Consider the following 19,653-nt stretch of genomic DNA (forward strand, 5'->3'; position numbering starts at 1 on the left):
TTAAAGAAATGTTTAGCAGGGTAAAAGGTGACCAAATAGTCAAGTAGCAAGAATTAAATTCCAGTCTCTTAAACTTGCTCTCCACTCATTCCAGGAAGGGTGTATTGTTGTCTTACTGACTACTCACGTTTATTTCATTGTCTTTAATTAGTTGCTGCTACAGATCTTGAACCCAGTGCTCTTAGAACTGAAGGCCCTGTGACTGTGGGTAATGACAATGTGTGTCCTTCCAATAGCAGTGCTTTTCCTTTCATCCCATCCATCATCTCATCAGTTCCTCTACATTTTAGGACCATTTCATCATCATACTCTGTTGTCACTCCATTTCAGTCTTTATCTTGAAATTATTCTCAGTTCTATGCCATGTTATTAATTGAATTTATGAGCACCACGCATGAACTAACTTAAGGACATCAAACTGCCATGTAACTCCCTTCTCACCACCATGACACGTGATCCATGTGCATTTTTCTACAGTGCTGACTGACTGTTTCCATGTGAATCTCCACCTGTCATATTTATGTTGTGTATCCTTGACAATTGTGAAAATATGCTTCTTTGTTCAGAATGCCTTTGGGTATACTGGAACCTTTGTGATGCATTGGATCAATAGTTTTAAGGAATGCTGATTTTAGTAAGTTGTCAAACTTAAAAGATTGTATGCTTGTGGAATGTTCAAACACTAAGTTTCCATGACAGAGACTCTTTTCTAGCTGGTTCAGTCTTTTTAAATCAAGAATTATTTTGAGATTTTGATGAGCATATTTCATTAGCTTGTCATTATATTTTTCAACAAATGAACTTTTAATCATTATTTAAGCAGTAGACAAAAAATTCTATATGTAGCCATCTCAGTTTCTATAGAAGCTCAAGACGACTAAAGCTTTCTTTGGTGTAGTAGGTAAGGCATCTATCATGTAAACATATAAAAAACCTGACCAACAGAATTCCACGATCGTGAGGGGGCAGAGAGTCAAATATCTAAGAGAACACCTCATGCACAGTGACATACAGTTAGCTCTGTACCATGTCATCTACCAAGTCTATGTCATGAACTAGTGGACACCTGGCCATAGGTTAGCCAAATATGGAAAAAACAATCATCTCTTTTCTGTTAGTTTTGAGGCTAAAGATATTCTCAAAATTGGCCTACAATTGAATTTTTAACTTGTCTTTGGTTTATTTTACTCCTCTCTGTCTAGTTCTTGCTACAACCCTTGAACCTGTCACTCTTAGAACCAAAGCTCCTGAAACAACAACACTAGGTAATGGCACCGTGTTCTGGAATGATTTTTCTTGCTTGTTTCCACCTGAAGTCCACCGCCATCCTAATTTCATTGTCATTTGCTTTATTAGATAATCTTACCATCTGCCATCCTTCAACTTCATATGCTACTGCTTCTTGAGAACAAAAAAAGGTTCTTAAAGTTACCTCTTTTAAAACCTGTCCATGGACTTAGAACATTGCTATATTTTTTTATCTTATTTGAATTTGTAGCGCATTTTTGTCTATACAGTGCTTCCATCTAAAGCTGAGTTTCAAACTAAGATAGTGGTGTCTGTGTCTTACCTAGACCGCAAAAACCATAGCAATATCATGGTGCAGTGGAGTCTTGGGAATGCTGAAATTTTTCAGTGTCAACCTAAGGTTCTACTGCCTGGATTTTAACTGTTGTTTTGTTTGAGGTTGGAGATCTATGGTTCTCTCTTCATTCACTGACTTAATTTTATATTTTAGGTTTCTTTCTTAAGAATCTTTGGTGATTTAAAAAAATAGAAAAAAATTAATCCCAAGACATACATGCCCCAAATTTCAAGGAAAGGTAGTTTAACCCTAATCTTTGCTTTCAAAACCAACAATATGAAATTAATATAAAGTTTCTTCCTTTAGCTCCCAAAATACAGAGGACACGCCATCCACGTCCCAGACCTAAAACCACAGCAAGTACTGATATGTCTGAGTCCAAGTCGGGTAAATGTGGAATGCCTGCTTTGAGGGCTGCTAGCAGTCTATCCTGGATGGGTCCCAAAGTCATACCAGCAATGGGAAGCTGATGTTCTCTTGCTCTTCAGAAAACTAAGGCATTGGGTCCAGTTAATGGCTGCTCCCTAAAGAGCTTCCCATATGAGTATGGCTTGGGGAAATATGTAACCCCTCAAGTAACTTGGTGTGGATCAAATTCTTCTCTCCAAAGAAGAGTTGATGGCAAGAATAATATTATTCACTCATGGTTATGTATTAGTATTGAAACATAAGAACTGTTGCTGTAGCCTTGGTTACATAATCAGATGAAATTTTCAACTTCCAAGAAATACAACACTCTGCTTCCATATATACTCTGATGCATACTACCTAAGAAAATTTCCAAAGCCATCTTCCATATTAGTTTGTAACCAGAAAACTATGTACCTAGGAATCTCTTATGTAGACAGAATTAAGAAAGATGTAGCCAAGGTCAAAGTTGTTGACTATTTTCCACAACTTTTTGGCTACTGTGACCTACTTTTCATAAAGCAACTGTTTGCTTCCTGTTAGTTATAGAATTTAAAAACATATTTGTTACTTGAAACTTGTGTTTTGAAAGAAGATTTAAGGCATTTTGTGTGTGTTAAATTTTCTCATGTTCATCTTGCGTTTAACTTGATATTCAGAGTACTAGGTCTCCAGAAACAACATTGGATAATGATTTTTGTGACATCCAGTGAACTTTTTTTTTCTTGCTGGTTAAAACCCATATACTGTTGTGCCAACATTGTTCATGCTTTGTAAGATTGTGGTTAGGATACAATTTCATACTTCATAGTCATAGAAACTCCAGTGTCACCTACCTGTCATTTATCACCCATCCTTAGAAGAACTGGAAGATGTCAATATGCTATGGCATTCTCTTTAAAAGTCCAGAGGTCCATATTATTGCTATTCTCTTTGGTGGTTAGATATATAAAACCACAATAGTTAAGATACATAACCTCCTTCTGAGCAACTTACTTTCCATAAAATTGGTGTGCTGTGCTTATTATTACTCTCTTTGTAAGTCATGAGGTATCCCTACTGTCAATAAAACAAGTTGTGCACTGAAAAGCCCCAGTTTCCTATATCACTGATGAGCTCCTCCATGGTTTACTGGTGGCTCTTGCTCTTTGCTAAGTAGAGACTTTGCTGGGTGTCCATGAGTATTAATATTCGTTACTTTAATTAACAGATGAGCATTGTGTTTTGGGTTTCTAAGGGAACTCCAAATGATGCTCAGTAACAGAAGAATAATTTCTTTCCAAAGAGGGTTCCCCAAGTCAGGAGTCAGCAACCTCAGTCTAAGAAGGGTTAGATAGCAAAAGTTTCAGACATTGTTGGCTTTTCTGTCTTCATCACAACTGTTTACTTCTGCTGTGATAGGTGAGAGCCAACAATATTAGTATGTGAATATGCCCTATATCACTGTGGCTCATATTGTGTCCATGTTCAATAAGACTTTGAGTTTCATGCCATTTTCACATAAATATTGGTCAATTTTCCCATCACTTAAATTGAAAATATATTCACAGGCTAACTTAAATCCTCTTTTTCCAGCTCCCACTGAACTGCAAACTCTTGTTTTGATACCAGTGACTCCACCGAGCCTAGAAATGACACAAAGTCAATCTGGTAAATTGCTTGATTTATCTGTATGGCTGCAGTAAGAGTTTCAGAAACACACTCTAATGTCCTTTGTGTTGTATGTTCAAATATAAATCTTCTTTTCCATGATTGCACATTGATGTTTAATTAATACTTTATCTTCCATTATTACATTGTATACAAAATGTGTGCCTTTGCTTCATTGAGTTTGCTCTTAAATTTTAGAGAACAAGCACATAACTGATTAAGCAGTCCATAAAACCTTTGATGACTGATTATAATTTTATCCATAGTTATAAATGTGTGGCTCCATTAAGCAGTAATCTCAGCCACCTAAAAGAATTCTCATTCATTTGTAACCATTGAAGAAACAAAACACCATTCTAGTAAAGATTCTTTTTAAATTCCTTAAAAATAGAGAATCTTTAAAACACAATGTCTTTCAAGTTACAAACAAAATTTGAACATCACTATTAGGAATACCGCTGCTCTTCTTTAAAGCTTAGTTTTGAAAAATTCCATTCTGTTTTTTTTTTTTAAGCATAGGATTATAATTTCTTTATTTTATCTTTAAGTTAGATGAGATAACAGTTTGGTACTTCTACTGAAGATTTAAGGTGTGTTTATTGACAATAGTCAAAGCAGTTATGTTGTGAATTCAACTCAGTTATTAGGGTTTAGTGCTTCTGCTAATATAATGGATTTTACCAGAACCAAGCAACAGAATCACTTACTAGGTATCCAATACTCTTCTGAATAGTCTGATTTACCTAATGTCTACAGCAGCTCATCCTTGACCAGTTGTGCCACCATTGTTTGATTTACTAGTTTCTGATGACCTGGAACTGGTTATGTTTAGTACTGAGTCACCACAGAAAATAATAGGTAAAAATGTTCCCAATGGAGAAGTCAAAAAAAAAAAAAAATGTGCTTTTCCATCTCATCTCATTGCAAAATGCGACATTGGATATTGTCATGCTTTGTGACATTCCACAGCCACCTGCTCCTCATGTCTTCTCTATGTCTATCCAATGGGTCTTCAGAGCCATCATGAATATAGCAAATTATGCTAGCAAGTATCTGCTATATTACAATTCAAGTTTCATAGTTTCCACTCGGTTAATGGAATTCATAATTTTAAAATTCTAATTGTTCTTTGTATGTGTACACATGAATCTGTGCATATGGAACAATTTATCATTTTTTTATTTATTTTATATAACCAAGTCCATTTAAATGAAAACAAACATTTATAGACAATATTTGGGAATTTGGGTGTCGTTCTTTCCAAACTACTTCCTGCTGGTAAGGGGCGCTGTCAAGGGGATTCGAAGAAGATGCAGAAATCCTGGCTGTAGTCTGTAAGGCTGCTTTGTCCAGCTGTTTTGAATGTAGGATCACCTGGTACTTATCATTTTCATATCATGTTAAGGTTTCATTTTCATATTTCCAAAGGACTCATCTAGCTTTTCTCCTTACTAAAATATTTATGCAAAAATATGTAAGGAAGTAAAATTACCTACTCTACTCAGGGTAATAATTGCTGTAATGGACCCTGATAATTGTGTGTGTGTGTGTGTATGTGTGTGCGCGTGCGTGCGCATCTGTCTATCTGTCTTTGTTTCCCTCATAGCAAGCTTCACTTCATTTTTTCTCAACTAAATTGCAGAAATTCTCATAATCTAGATAACTAACCTGTATTTTCAATTCAGGAGTCCATGGCAACTGCTTTGTGCTGCCCAACACTAACCAGCCATTTCGTATTTCTTCCCCAGCACCAGCTGAAACAGATTATGTAGATACCACAACCAAAGAACCTCTCAGGCCAGAGGAGCCAAGGACAGAAGGTGGTAAAGGTTTTCAAGCTATTACTCACCTATTCTACTATATAAACTATGATCCTTGATTGAACAGATTTGAAGAACTACACTTCCAATCCACCCACCCCTTACTAGAGATCAATTTAGGGACTCACATGTATTCTGCATGTGCTTTAGCAATGAACTACATACACTAGCAGCTCTAATACTCCTGGATTCTTAGAATTAACTTGATAATTGATGATCTCTAAAAAAAAAAAAAAGTCCTGTTTATTTGTTAGTATCTGAAGATCAAGACACAATCACATTTGAAAGTCAGTTGTTGACAAGATATGAATATTGGAGGCTTAATTCTATGAAATATGACTTTCTTCCTTTTTGTGCTATTTAAAAGGCATTGTCTTGTCTGGAAAATTATGACATAAATCCTTGAGAATGAGGTTGTGGATACTCAAGAAACACTTGTGGAGCTGAACATCTTACCATTTTTAAAGTCATTCTCCTTTGTTTTGATACAGTTATGGAGTCTCTTACATATGTGTCTGAGCTTCCTGAGACCACACTAGGTAATGATATCCTCAGCAACACATGTCAGTGTTCTGTGTCTTCATCACACACTGTCTTCATTGCATCATCACCCAAGAGTCTCACGATCACTCTCATTGTGAATTCATGTGGCATTTGTTTTCGCTGTCATTGAATTTTCTTCCTAGCTGTTCCTATTCATAATCATTATCCAAAAAAAAAAGTGTCTTTTCATGTAGCATCATGATCTTGGTCTCTTCTTACGTCAGCCAAATTGTTGGATATAAAATATAGCATTTTCCCTAATATTGTACTCATTGCCAGCTTGGTACCATCTGATTGGGGATCATGATCTATTTTTATTTTCTGACTTAAAGATATACTTCCCATTAACAGTCTTTCCATCATATTTTGTTCTCTGTTCTCTGTCATCCAAGTGGAAGTCTATTCTTCTTAGCTGGTTTGTGCTATAATTTTAAAGGTATCTTTTCCCTTCATAGTTCTTATCATTCAAGCATTGTTAAGGAAAGTGGAGATTTTTGAAGTAATGATATTTTGCAATCTGAAATCTATCCTTTTTAAGTAAATGAGTTATGAAGAAGTATGGAAATGCTCATTTCCTGAAATTTTGCCATTTTCTTTCTTTCTTTCTGACATCTGTTTGTTACCATCCTAACTGTTGTCTGTAATCTGAGTGTGTCTAGCCCTATAGTAACCCTACTATACTTTCCTTCAATTACCATAGAAACATCATCTCTGCCTTCCCAAACTATAATCCTACCCAGACCAGATGAGCCTCAGACTGAACCTGGTAAATACACTATTTTGTATTTCATATATGAGGTGAGTGTTTGCAAAATGACAACATGACCCGCCCATCTGAAACCCTATCTATCATGTCCGCCTTTGATGGATGAGCCTGCCTTTCTGATGTAACATCTGTCTACCATCAGTAATCTCTCTCTCAAAACCTTTAGCACAATGTTTAAAATTACTTCTCTACTACTCTTCAAGTTTTTAGTTCAGGAAATAGAAATATTTAGGAGAAAGAGCATGCATATTTTATTCTATTTTAATATCTGTATATAGACACACACACATATATATTTATATATATTTGGATTACTTTGTCATCTTGACCAGCTTTATAACTGTAAAGTATTTTGAGATAGCTTACTCATGTTTGAAGTTATACAGTACTGACAAAAACTGGTTTTGCCGGATAATTCACATAAAGGAGTATTGACCAATCTTGGCATTATTCAGAAGCCTCACTACCATCGACGCCTTTGAATAGTTTGGTGTTTCATTGTACCCTTCCACCTGATATTATAAAAACTGCTATTAAACTATTAGTCAAGTTTCCTTGATGGTGAAGTTTGATCTGAACGAAGGCAAATCACCTTCATGGATAATAAAATTTCTGCAGTACCTACAGTTTCCCATGGAATAGGAGTTAACTATCAATAGGCCCAGGTTCTTGTTCTGGTTGTCATTGAACTATTTTTAAGGTAGGGATGGAGTTTGTGTCTGTAACTCCAGCATTCTGTGGGTCTGAAGCAGGACGGTTGCTAAGAGTTCAAGGCCAACCTCAGTTACATAGTAAAATACTATTTCACACTACTTTCCCTAAAAATACTGTATATGGTTCTATTTCCAAGGGAGGTGGGATATTAATTTTCATCACTATATTCTAAAACACTTATTAAATAAGGTTGCCTAATAAATGGCACAGTCTAACTTATTACCAGAATTTTACACTCACTATACAATGGGATCTATCTCATATCAGTTACAACTACTATAGCCAAAAGTTGTCTTAATAGCCATTTTATATACTACCTGTGATTTTTTCCCCTTTGTTTTTGTTTTATGAGAACAAATGCTTGCCATATAACCCAGGCTGGCACATAACTCAAGATTCTCTTGCCTCAAACTCCCTAGTACTAAAATCATAGGCATCTCCCCATGTCTGGCCAATGGTCAACAGGTAACATTTGGAAATTGCTTCTCAACATGCCTTTGTCTACACCATAGTCCTTTGTGCCCTAGAGAAGCAAATAACACATTAGTTAGAACCTCAGCAAGGAAGGGGCCTGAACCATGGTATCACTAACATGCTCAAAAACACTTCTTAAGCATCATGTCAGTTTTGGTAGAGAATGTGTCTGTTAACCCGGATTAGCAAACCATGCTCTAAACCAACAGGTTATTAAACCAAAATAACCTCTTATGTATCTTGGTCTTTATCTCTTTACAGGTCAGAGAAGTTCACTCAAACCACCATGTACCTTATATATTTCCATTTATTATCAGGAAGAAGCTCACCCTGCAGACTCATGCACAACTTCCAGTATCTAACAACTTGTTTTTAGTAAATGTCTCTTAAAAGTCCTCAAACTACATAAGATTAACACTAATTTGTTTCTTCTTGTTAAGCTTCCAATGCCAAATCATTCTTATTTTCAGCAACATTTTTCTTAAGGTGTCTAAAACTGCATTCAACTTTAGATACCATTTTGTGTATTCTGATCTTTCTTTATCCTGTACACATTTTAGTCCCATGGAAGGCAGTGTTCTCACAGGCTATAGTCCCAGGCCTGATCCTTCCTTTCTATTATTGGGATATACTTTAATTTTCTCACTGAAGAAAACAAATAATGTTTGTACCAGTTTTTCTAGAGCCTTCCTCAGAGCCTCTCCTGTGAAGGAACACTGTTCAGCAGAGAGTCCTCTTTGGAGTTCAAATTTTCTTCCCCAGGATAACAAATAAAATTATGCTTTGTTTAATAATATTAGTCTTTCCATCATATTTGCTATTTAAATCATTCTACTTGAATTTTTATCATGGTATTTTTTTTTTTGTTTAGAAAAGGTATGTTTGTATTTAAAGAATATACCTGCGTACTCATGATGATGTGGATTTGTAACCTTTGTTTTTAACCTACTTAAAAAGTATTTGAGGTAGGTATTTCTAAAATAACACCAGTTATCTTTTGTAAACTGAATATCTGAGATATGTTTAATCTGTCTCTTTTCTTCCATAGCCATAATCTCCCCCTTCTTTGCAGCTCTCGGGAAATTTTGGACAGCAATTCTTGGCTATATTTTTCTTTACTCACTCAGCAGATATCTTTGAGCTTCTAGGTAACACTGATGTTCTTGAAAGGGTCAAGAGCTCCAAATCTGTGAATCTGTGTCTTTCTTTTAGCTCCCAGGCAGACACCCCGTCCTCCTGCCAAGCTCAAAACAACACCACACCCAAGAATTCCACCACAACCACCAGGTAACTACCAAGTTTATGTGTTAACGTCTAAGACTTAAAGTTAGTGAGTTTCTCTGTTACAGCAAATTGAGTTTTTTAGCCATTGTTGAGGAAGGCTCCCTTTACTTGGTAACCTAAACTATTTGTCATTATTTCTGAACTTAGTCAGAAAGCACATCACTGGGAGAGCTTAATCCACAAAGCTTTCTGAACATCTTACTGTTTTGGATGGGAATGGCCAAGAGCAGGTTTTCTTAGAAGAGCTGCTTACTCCCTTTCGCCTACAAGTTTAGACTCTTTTCCTGAACTTATGCTGTCCCAGACTTTGTTCCCACCAACCTGCCAATCACCCAACCTAAATGCGCATTAATCTGAGTCTTGCATCCAAAACTTCTCTGAGGCCCATCTATCCACTAAATCAGGAAAGGAATGCTTCTGCCACTCATGGTCCACAAGTGAAAAAGAAAATATTTAAAATATTTATCAGCATCAGTATTAGCCTTGATCAGGTAGTAATTCTTTGTTGTTGTTTTTGTGTTTTCAAGACAGGGTTTCTCTGTACTACTTTGGAGCCTGTCCTGGAACTCGCTCTATAGACCAGGCTGGCCTCAAACTCACAGAGATTCGCCTGCCTCTGCCTCCTGAGTGCTGAGATTAAAGGTGTGTGCCACCAATGCCTGGCTCCAGGTGGTAATTCTTGACTCCTACCAGGAATAATTTAAATAATTTCAGGATCTCTGTTATTTTAGGTATGACCTCTAATATTTGATTGTGGTTATTATTCTTTTTTAAGAAAACTGATTCAAAGCATATTCTATATTCTATCACTAATAATTAAATTCTGCCTTACTTTGTCTATTATTAAATCTACTCATATTAATTATCAAACTTTATTGTGAAAATATTTTTGAGATGTAAATAAATGAAGGTACAGATGCAAAATTCCTCCAAAGAATTACAGATTTTTTTTATTTAAATTTGAAACAATCTTGTTTTACATGTCAATCTCAGTTCCTGTACACTCCCATCCTCCGTTTCCCCCACCGACCCCCATCCCATCCCCTTTCTGCTCCCCAGGGAGGGCGAGGCCTTCCATGGGGATCTTCAAAGTCTGTCATATCATTTGGAGCAGGGCCTAGGTCCTCCCCCATGTGTCTAGGCTGAGGGAGAATTCCTCTATGTGGAATGGGCTCCCAAAGTCCATTTGTATACTAGGGATAAATAATGATCCACTACTAGAGGCCCCATAGACTACCCAATCCTCTTAACACCCACATTTGGGGAGTCTGGGTCAGTCCTATGCTGGTTTGCCAGCAATAAGACTGGGGTCCATGAGTTCCCCCCCTTGTTCAGGTTAGCAGTTTCTATAGGTTTCTCCAGCCCGGTCTTGACCCCTTTGGTCATTACTCCTCCCTCTCTGCAACTGGATTCCAGGAGTTCTGCTCAGTATTTAGTTGTGGGTGTCTGCTTCTGCTTTCATCAGCTACTAGATGAAGCTCTATGATGGCATATAATGTAGTCATCAGTCTCATTATCAGAGAAGGGCATTTAAGGTAGCCTCTCTAATATTGCTTAGATTTTTTAATTGGGGTCATCCTTGTAGATCTCTGGACATTTCCTTAGTGCCACCAGATTTCTCTTTAAACCTATAATGGCTGCCTCTATTATGGTATCTTTTCTTGCTCTCCTCTATTCTTTCCCTGACTCAGTCTTCCTGCTCTGCCATGCCCACCTCGCTCCTCTTCTTCCTCCTAACTCCCTCTCCCCTTCCCCCATGCTCCCAATTTGCTTGAGAGATCTTGTCCCTTTCCCTTCTCCAGGAGACGATGCATGCCTCTCTTAGGATCTAAGAATTTGATAAAGTAAGAAATAGTAGGAGTTCAAACTTCCAGACTGTAAATTCCTGGTTGCAAAGTTAAGTGAGGGGACATAAACTATTAGGGAAACATATTAATTGTTGTATCTTTTTGAGGAATATTTTGAACTTAATAAATTTCAGTGCAATCAATTAGAATCCTGCTATGGTTTCCTATTATTAAGCCATACATTCTAAATTTGTTTAGTTTTAAGTTGGATCTTTAACCAACACAAGATGCTATATAGGCTCAGAATGAGTAGGACTAACCCAGTTGACTCCATGCTACTCTGGAAGCCTATTCTCAGAGAGGCTCTTGGTTTTGCTCCCAGGAAGGTGGCTTCTAGGCCATCAACTCCTTTGGTGGGCAGCAGCTGCAACCAAATGCGTCTGACTTTTTCAATGGTATTCAATACAAGGGGAAAGTAGCAGAAAATCAAAATGTGTTATACCGATGTTTTGTAGTGATAGAAGTTAAACCTCTCCCTTCCAGCATGAGAATATGATTCTTTAATAACAGATCCAAATACATCTTTATAAGCTTTCAAGGACATATGCACATAAGCACCATAAAATATTGCTGTCTTATGTTTTTTTTTTGTGTGTGTGTGTGTGTGTGTGTGTGTGTGTGTGTGTGTGTGTGTGCACGCGCGCGCGCACACACGTGTGGAAGTCAGAGGAAAATGTTAGGAAGTTGTTTCAAACATGGTCAGTTTTGAATGTCACATTCAGGTCATGAGGTTTGGTGGCAAGACCCTTTACTCACCGAGCCACCTTGACAGCCTCATGAAATGTGTAAAAATGAAATATTCCAATCTGATCATTCCCCATGGGAGGCCTCACCGTCCCTGAGGAGTGGACTGGATGAGGAAGATGGTAGGGGGAGTGGGAGGGCAAGAGGGAGAGGGACTGGAATTGGTATGTAAAATAGGTTGCTTTAAAAATATGAGAAAAATAAATATATAAATATTTCAGATCTTACTTTCTCCTCTGTTGCCTTTGAACATCAGAGGCCACCTCTTTGCACAATCAGTTGTCCATGCAGTCACCAACACCACTGTGTATTTCAGTGCACAAAACAATGTTGTGTGTCCACCTCATTTTTCAGTACAAGAATTTTAATAGGCTATATTTTTAGCTTTTTTAGAGTATATCTATGAATTAAATTATAAAATTCATATCTGTATTAGCTTCTTCAAGATAAAATAGAACTTAAAATTTGGAACAAATCATCACTATTTTATAAGCCAGTAAAGCAAATAAAGTTCTGTGTTCATAATTAATAATGACCCTAAATTAATTTCATACTTAGAGAGATCATGAAACCATCAAAATTAGGAGTTTTACTAGTTTTGTAGACGTAAAGTAAAAACAAGCTATCGTTAGCTTCTCTGGGGAATCTGAAGGAGCTTTAGGGTGGTATAGTTATCACAGCATTTTGACATTTCACATTTGATTCTTGCACTCACTCTATAGGGCAGGTGTTTCATTTCCAACTAATAATAAGGAGCAAAGCAAAATGACCCAATGAACTGGGGTCCCGAAAGCCTGGGGTCTGTGCATAGTGATCATGTCTGGCCCTTGGAGTCTGTTGCAACTCTCAGCTCTAGCACTTTATGTGATCCCAGTCATCAATCCAAGTCAAGCAAAATATCTAGAGAGAGAGAGAAGCCCTGTGTTAATATGATACCTGTCGCCTCTGGCATGAAGATTAAAAAAAGAAGAAGAACAAAAACCTCTTTATCCTGATGATTTGTCAAATGTAACTTCTCAGACTTTACTTTCTAGCAATAAGGAATTTTCCCTGGATTTCCACCTGGTCTATTTCTAAAGCTCACATTCTCTTTCTGTCTGGCTACTACTTTGTTTTTATTACAGTTGAAACATATTCCCCATCAGGACTGATAGTAGCATGACTAAGAAACAAGGAACACTAATGGCTCATGATCTGAGTTCTCTCTTTCAGTTCCTAGGGGATCCCAGCATACAACTTCGAAGCCAAAACTGCCACCAAGTCCTGGAGTGACAGACACTACCTCTGGTAAATACCTTATTTTATGTTCAAGCCAAATGTGCCCTGCTGTCCCACACAGAGGCTCTGAAACAGCTGGGGCATGTGAGATTAATTCAATTGTATAATTATACTGTGCATCCTGGTGGGTTTTATTTATATGGGTGTCTCAAGAATTCTAGCCGAATGTGTAGTAAAACTATTATTACAGTAAAACAGTAGAGAATTATACCAAGAACAGAATGTTTTTTCTCGAACCAAAGTTTTTTGTTTTACTGTTGGTGGGTTTTGTTAGGGTTGCTGTAACATTTGAGTAATTTTATAGGAAGAGGGGAAGGAACCCAGGGAAAGAGAAATATGAAGTAATGATGATAGAATTGTGAGCATATCTCAGTAATAGAGCATTTGGCTGACCTGCATACTTTTGATGGACATGGTGCAATCATAGTGCTTGGGAGCTGGAGCCAAAGGGATCAGGAATTCTAAGTCAGACTCAGCTACATAGTGTGCTGAGACCTGCCTGGACTACATGGAAGCCTGTGTCAACCCCCAATTAAATAACCTAGGCATAAATAACAGACACTAACATGCCTTAAAGGAGATGGGAGGAGAAGCCTAGGAAGTATCATCCAAAGGGGTAGGAGTCCTGGCCCCTCTCATGCTACCTGTAAAGCCATGAAGCTGGAACAAAGAAATGGGGAGGGTTGAGGTTAAAAGCCCACAGTGTCTCTCATTTTACATTTTTAAGTGGGGGGGGGACTGATCTGATTGCAGCCCATGGGCAGGGTAAAACCTCTTATAGACAATATTCTATTAGCTTTCTCAAACAGTAACATTTTGATTTTCTCATTGAGCTTTAGTGAAGCAGCCATGCACACGGATTTTTCCATTTGTCACCACTTGACATTACCTACTCGAAAGTGCCTTTTGATAGTTAGATTCTCTTTACAGAGATCCAGTTTATCTAAAAAGATGGTTAATGTAATTGATTAGACAGTTTGTATTAATGATAAATTGGTTAATATAATCAATGTGGTAATGATACACTAATGGTAAATACAAGGAAATCAAAACTGCCACCTCAAAGAAATTGTCATCATCATTTCCATTGATGAGATGCCCTCAACATGCAGGACAGGTTTTAGGGATTCTAATCTTATTTGATTGAATATATGGCTGAGAGCCACAAAAGGGGAAATTTTGACTTGGTTGGAGTTGCAGTGGATGGAGTAAAACGATTCTCAGGCCTTTCCTGGGAGTCCTTCAGCTACTTCAGTCTGCTCCACTGACTTCACCTGCATTAGCAAGTTTGCTCCACAGTTTATTAAATCAGAGCTACATGCTGGAAAGGAAAGTGCCAGCGTTAGCAGCTGGAATCCATATCAGCCTCTTCTGAATGCTTCCCTGAGCTGAAGCAGCAGCTAATGTGTTTACAGTATGGAGGCTCTATGAGGAGCACAACTTCCCTTACTTCCTTAATCCCAGCTCTCCCATGCCTAGCCCAGTCCTAGAATTAATAGACATTTATTGCAGACTTAGCATCATCATGGTCTGTGTAGAGCTAAATCACAGCACCTCTTCCTTCAGCCTCCAAGTAAATGCTGAGTTTGATTTAAAGTTGGAAATATATTTCCCAAAACACCAAGTGGAAAAACGGTGATATTGTGGTGGATTTTCTTCAACTTTATGAACTGCTGAGTCTTTCCTATAGTATATAAGTAAATAAAGGCATTAGACTTTCAAATCCCCCTGGATATTTTTTTTCCTTTAAACTCATGAATGTTCTGATCAAGTTGGCCTGGAACTCACATAGGTCTTCTTGCCTTTGCTGGGATTAAATGCTTGTGCCACCATGCCTAGTTTAAGTAGAGTTCTTAATTCTTCAGTGTACCAGGTTCCACAACTATAACTGAGTCAGTACTAGCCTAGAGTAAGAACAAATGTGACATGTGAGCTAAACCATCCCTCTCTCCCCAGGCAAAACAGGGATGCCCATTCTAGACATGTGCTTAGCTGCCTCAAGGTGTAAAGGTTTCTTCATAATCATCCTGCCTGAATCCTAATTTTAAACCTTCCAGTAAGATACAAGACAAATCATACTGCCTACCACAGAGGCACTGGTGCTTTGCAAATCCTCAGTGTGGGAGGAATACTTTGCTTCAAGAGAGTAGGCCTAGGTGGGGCCTCCTCATAGGGAACTGAATTCAGGAAGTATCCTGCCCTTGGGTAAGGTTTTGGGTTCCAGATTTGATATGAGCGACAGGACATCACTCTGGTATTTCCCCCAGTAAGACAGTCAATGGCCAACATGCTCCATTTTGTGAACACAGAACACAACATTCGAACTCTACTGTGTGTCACAGACTAATGTGAGCTGGTCTATTATTTAGCTGAATTTATTAGTATTCTCGCATGTCAGGCATGCATAACGTCCAGTAGAGAAGAAGCCATGCCACTAAGGAAGGCAGAAATTAGCAGTAGTGTGTGCTTGTCTAGCATTTATTCTGTACTGACCACAATCATGAGTTTCACATGCAGCTTTGTCTAATGCCCAGCCATTAGTTCCACTTGCCTTTTCTTTCCACAATACTTTTTGAGTGTCACTTGCAATGAAATTTTGTCCCCTTCATAGATACTCGAGATTTTTGTCTTTTGTTGGAGTGAGTCTTTGAACCATTTATTCACTTACCTAATATAATACATTTTCTATTACTATCTGAATTTTAGTGAATATCAAATGACAGCTACCTCTTCAGCTCAAAAACAACCTAAGGGAACCTACCTCCCTGTATCTAGATCATCTATCTCCTGTTTATTTAGTTTTTTTCTTTCTTTCTTTCTTCTCTTTTTTTCTTGAAGGCGGCTCCAGCTTGAACTATGACCAACTTTATATCCGGTCACTGTAACCAGGCCCTCCTCCAGGAAGCCCTACATCTGAAAGGACAGTCATTCCTTCTAAACTTGAGTCTTTAGTCTGTTCATCCTTCGTGTTTTAGGGATTTTTTTTTTAACATATGAGGATTATGTTCATTCCAATATTATGCAGTGTTTTATAATTTTTTTTCTTTCAGTTCCAAAGGATGAACAACTTTCCCATAAAACAGACCCCGAGATCTCTCACAGAGAAACTGGTAAAAACATTTGATTTTCCTAGTTGTGAAGTGTACTTACATTTTCAAAATCCTGATTTATTATGGACCATGGTATAGAAAAGTATGGTTATGAAATAAATGTTTTCTGGGAAGTTCAATCATATAATCTCATTAAAAGTTTTTTCCTGGTTAAACAGAGGAAAACTTACAGAATAGTTTTATTTGCTTTGGAAATGTTTTTACTAAAGAAGAGATCATGCTGAAATTTATACAACTTATTAGCTAAGATAACTTTTAAAATCCTTTATGGGTTTATGGGTTTTAAACAAAAAACAAATAGTTGACTGCTCATTCATGTTTTCCTCAAAATGATGGCTGGTGAATGAAATAGAGATTTAGTTAACTAATTTACCTGAGTAGAATTTAATAGAATGTTCTTATATTTATTATGGTCCTTAGAGTTTTTAGATACAACATTTAGATAAAACATTCAAGTTTTTAGATAACTGTATCTAGAAAAGAAATAATTTGACTCTGTTGTAGTAATTTTCATAAATGTTTCTCTGGTTTACTCTTGGCATAGTTCTGCCTCCTGTTACCTTTGGAGCTGAGCCACCAAAGACAACTGTAGGTAATGCTTTTCCCATATTAACCAACCAGCCTGCTTATTTTCTTTGTTACCATCAAGATCACAGGCCTTTCTGGAGTGATCACTGACTAAAGAGTCACCTCTTCTCACTTTGTTTCATGATGTCCTTCTCGCTGTGACCATTGTTTCCAACAAAGAAAAGCATGGTTTCAGCCCTGAAAGGTTTTGCTCTGGAGACAACCCAGGATGGAGCTCACCCTTATCTACCTCATTTATCTCACGATTCCCCTGATCCCTGTCTACATCGTAGTCCTGCCTAATGTAATGGTCCCCAGCTGTGATGCTGCAACTTCAGAGCTTGGAAAGAAGATGCAGGAAGTTAGTAATTTCATCAAAATGTGGATGCTACCATCGATTTGCTTGTCCAACTAACTAGAGTAGATTCAAAATGCTCATCCCACCAGTTTTGTAAACCTCTTTGCTTTGGGGTGGTGGATAGAGAGATCTACAGCTGGAAGACCAGGACAGTGTCCTAACCATGCTCCATCTTGGCCAGGTCTCTTATGCAGTGGGCTAAACACAGAATATCATTTTTCGTGCCTCCTGGTAGAAAACAGTTAAGAACAATTATGCTAACACTCCATTGTCTTTCTCCTGAGAGTCCTATACACACTAACTTTCATATTAACACTCATTGGATGTTTTCCCTTTTATATTTCAAATGAAGGTGTCTCTGGCCACACCCATCTGGTTCAATGCTGGCTTTGACTTAAAGGTTTACCAACTTAGTACTTTTCTTTTGCAGCACCTTTAGAGACATGGAGCATTCCTTTCATACCTGTGACATCACCACGGCCTAGTCAAGAGGAATTACATACCGCCCTGGGTAACTTGTGTTATTTTACTTCACAAGGGACTTGTCAAATAAGGATTGCTCTTAAAGTTACATGCTCACTTTATTCAACTTTTGCATTGCATGGTTTTCCATACATGCATCTTGGGCAGTCAAGTCTCAAGCAGAGTCCGCTTAAATGAATACTACCTTTTGAAAGTGGTCCGTTGATTTTCTTGTCATTATCCCTCAAATGGTATAACATAGGAACTATTGTTTATGGTACAAGTGATCTAGAAAGGATTTTACAACAGGATACCTACAGAACTTATAGCCTGGCTACAGAAGACGATGGCATCAGACAAGAAAGCAGTTGATGTGTGGACCTGATTTTGAGGATTTCAGCATAAATACATCCACAGATGTGGAAACAAATTTGCTGAGTCATGATGAAAATGATGGGAAAGTTCCCCAGCTCATGTTTTTTTTGGCTCCTCAGTCATCTCCTTCCTGCCCTCTGCAGAGTCCTTCCATTCAGTAGTCTTATTTTCCTCTCTTTACCTCCTTTCAAGTAAAGTCATCATCATGTGTGTGTGTGTGTGTGTGTGTGTGTGTGTGTGTGTGTTGAAGTACCTGACTATATTTTTTAAATGAAGTTCATCTGAAAGAAAAAAAAATTAAGTGGAATGAACAAATATACCCCAATGCTTACCAATATATATCATTCTAGCCTATGCCTGTGCAGTTATGAAATGATAAAGTTAAAAGTACTTTACAGAATTTACTACTGAATATACTAATCATCTAATTCTTACTTTCTTGTAAAAGAAATGCTTCTTGGCTTATTGAATAAAGAACCATCACCTGCCAACTATCACTAATCTCTTTTCCAAAAATTGAATCAAGAGAATAAAGCAGGGCAGGAAAACAGAGGGTAATATTACCGCCATCTGCTATTTCTTTGATCTTTAAGGTGGCAGAATAAACAATATAATATGTTTTATCATTATGATATAATAAGTTCAAGATAATATGAGGATAGTACTTATTTTGCCAAGACAAATATTTCTGAATGTCAAATAAACATAATTTTCATTTTGACACATAGGAAATAAAAGATATGTCTTCTTCTGTGATTGAAATAAATATCTTTTATGTGATCTCTATATTTTCCATATAGAACTTATGGAGTGGGAAAGAGACATAAGGCAGATACACAGACATTGAAGGTATTTTCAAACTTTGGCTACATCCAAGGATAGCAACTTCATCAACTAGCTATCTCAGGCCTTTAGTTCAGTGGTAGGGTACTTGCCTAGTTAGTGTACATGATAGCCTGGGTTCAATCCCTAGGTTCTAATCAGAAAAATGATCCTGCCCCAAAGCTGACTTGTCAGTTCTATGATAATCACTAAAATAATAGGACAACAAAGATATCAAGTCATCAACATACGTGCTCACTTTAAGTTACTGCAGAAAAGGCAATGAATAGCTTGAATTATTTGTTTTTTGTGTTTTTCTGTTTGTTTTTTTTTTTTTTGCTTTGTTCTTTGTTGTGTTCATAGTGATGGTTATTAAAAACAAGGCATCTTACTATGTTTTTCCCTAGAAGAAACAGACCAGTCTACCCAAGAGCTGTTCACAACTAAGATTCCACGAACGACAGAAGTGGCAAAGACAACTCAGGGTAATACTGTTTCTCCACCCTTGGAGAGAAATTTTTCCTTATTTTCCTTTAATCAAGAAAGAAATTTTGCTTTCAGATAGTATTTCCTCTCCACAGTGACCAACTTCACTGTTTTCACATTAAAGATGAAGGACAAACTGAATACGACTTGTATACACAGCTTCTTTGGTCAGTGCTTTGGATGTCTTATTGGCTGCAGGACGCTGATGACTAATCTTAAAAGCTCCTAGGTATTTTCCCCTTGCTGAATCTTCACAGGCCTGACTTTTCTTCTCTGATAAGTAAGGAAGATGTTCATCTTCCTACTTTCCTTTCCTCTCCTGTCTCCTTTCTTTTTCGCCTTCTCTCAATTCCCAAACTG

The 19,653-nt window shown here is 37.4% G+C and overlaps 1 protein-coding gene across 1 annotated transcript in view; it reads left to right on the plus strand.

Annotated features, from left to right (window-relative positions):
* Abi3bp (ABI family member 3 binding protein) overlaps positions 1 to 19,653 on the plus strand; it is a 158,111-nt gene that overhangs the window by 102,789 nt on the left and 35,669 nt on the right. The window contains exons 33-45 of the mRNA XM_051191629.1: positions 152 to 208; positions 1,203 to 1,265; positions 1,892 to 1,972; positions 3,569 to 3,643; positions 5,392 to 5,463; positions 5,955 to 6,002; positions 6,707 to 6,772; positions 9,173 to 9,247; positions 13,048 to 13,122; positions 16,164 to 16,223; positions 16,768 to 16,815; positions 17,579 to 17,659; positions 19,215 to 19,292. Coding sequence (XP_051047586.1) covers positions 152 to 208; positions 1,203 to 1,265; positions 1,892 to 1,972; positions 3,569 to 3,643; positions 5,392 to 5,463; positions 5,955 to 6,002; positions 6,707 to 6,772; positions 9,173 to 9,247; positions 13,048 to 13,122; positions 16,164 to 16,223; positions 16,768 to 16,815; positions 17,579 to 17,659; positions 19,215 to 19,292 — 879 coding nt within the window. The remainder of the gene's footprint in view (positions 1 to 151; positions 209 to 1,202; positions 1,266 to 1,891; positions 1,973 to 3,568; positions 3,644 to 5,391; positions 5,464 to 5,954; positions 6,003 to 6,706; positions 6,773 to 9,172; positions 9,248 to 13,047; positions 13,123 to 16,163; positions 16,224 to 16,767; positions 16,816 to 17,578; positions 17,660 to 19,214; positions 19,293 to 19,653) is intronic.

This window comes from Phodopus roborovskii, unplaced genomic scaffold, assembly GCF_943737965.1.
Source record: "Phodopus roborovskii unplaced genomic scaffold, PHOROB, whole genome shotgun sequence".
NCBI classification, from domain to species: Eukaryota; Metazoa; Chordata; class Mammalia; order Rodentia; family Cricetidae; genus Phodopus; species Phodopus roborovskii.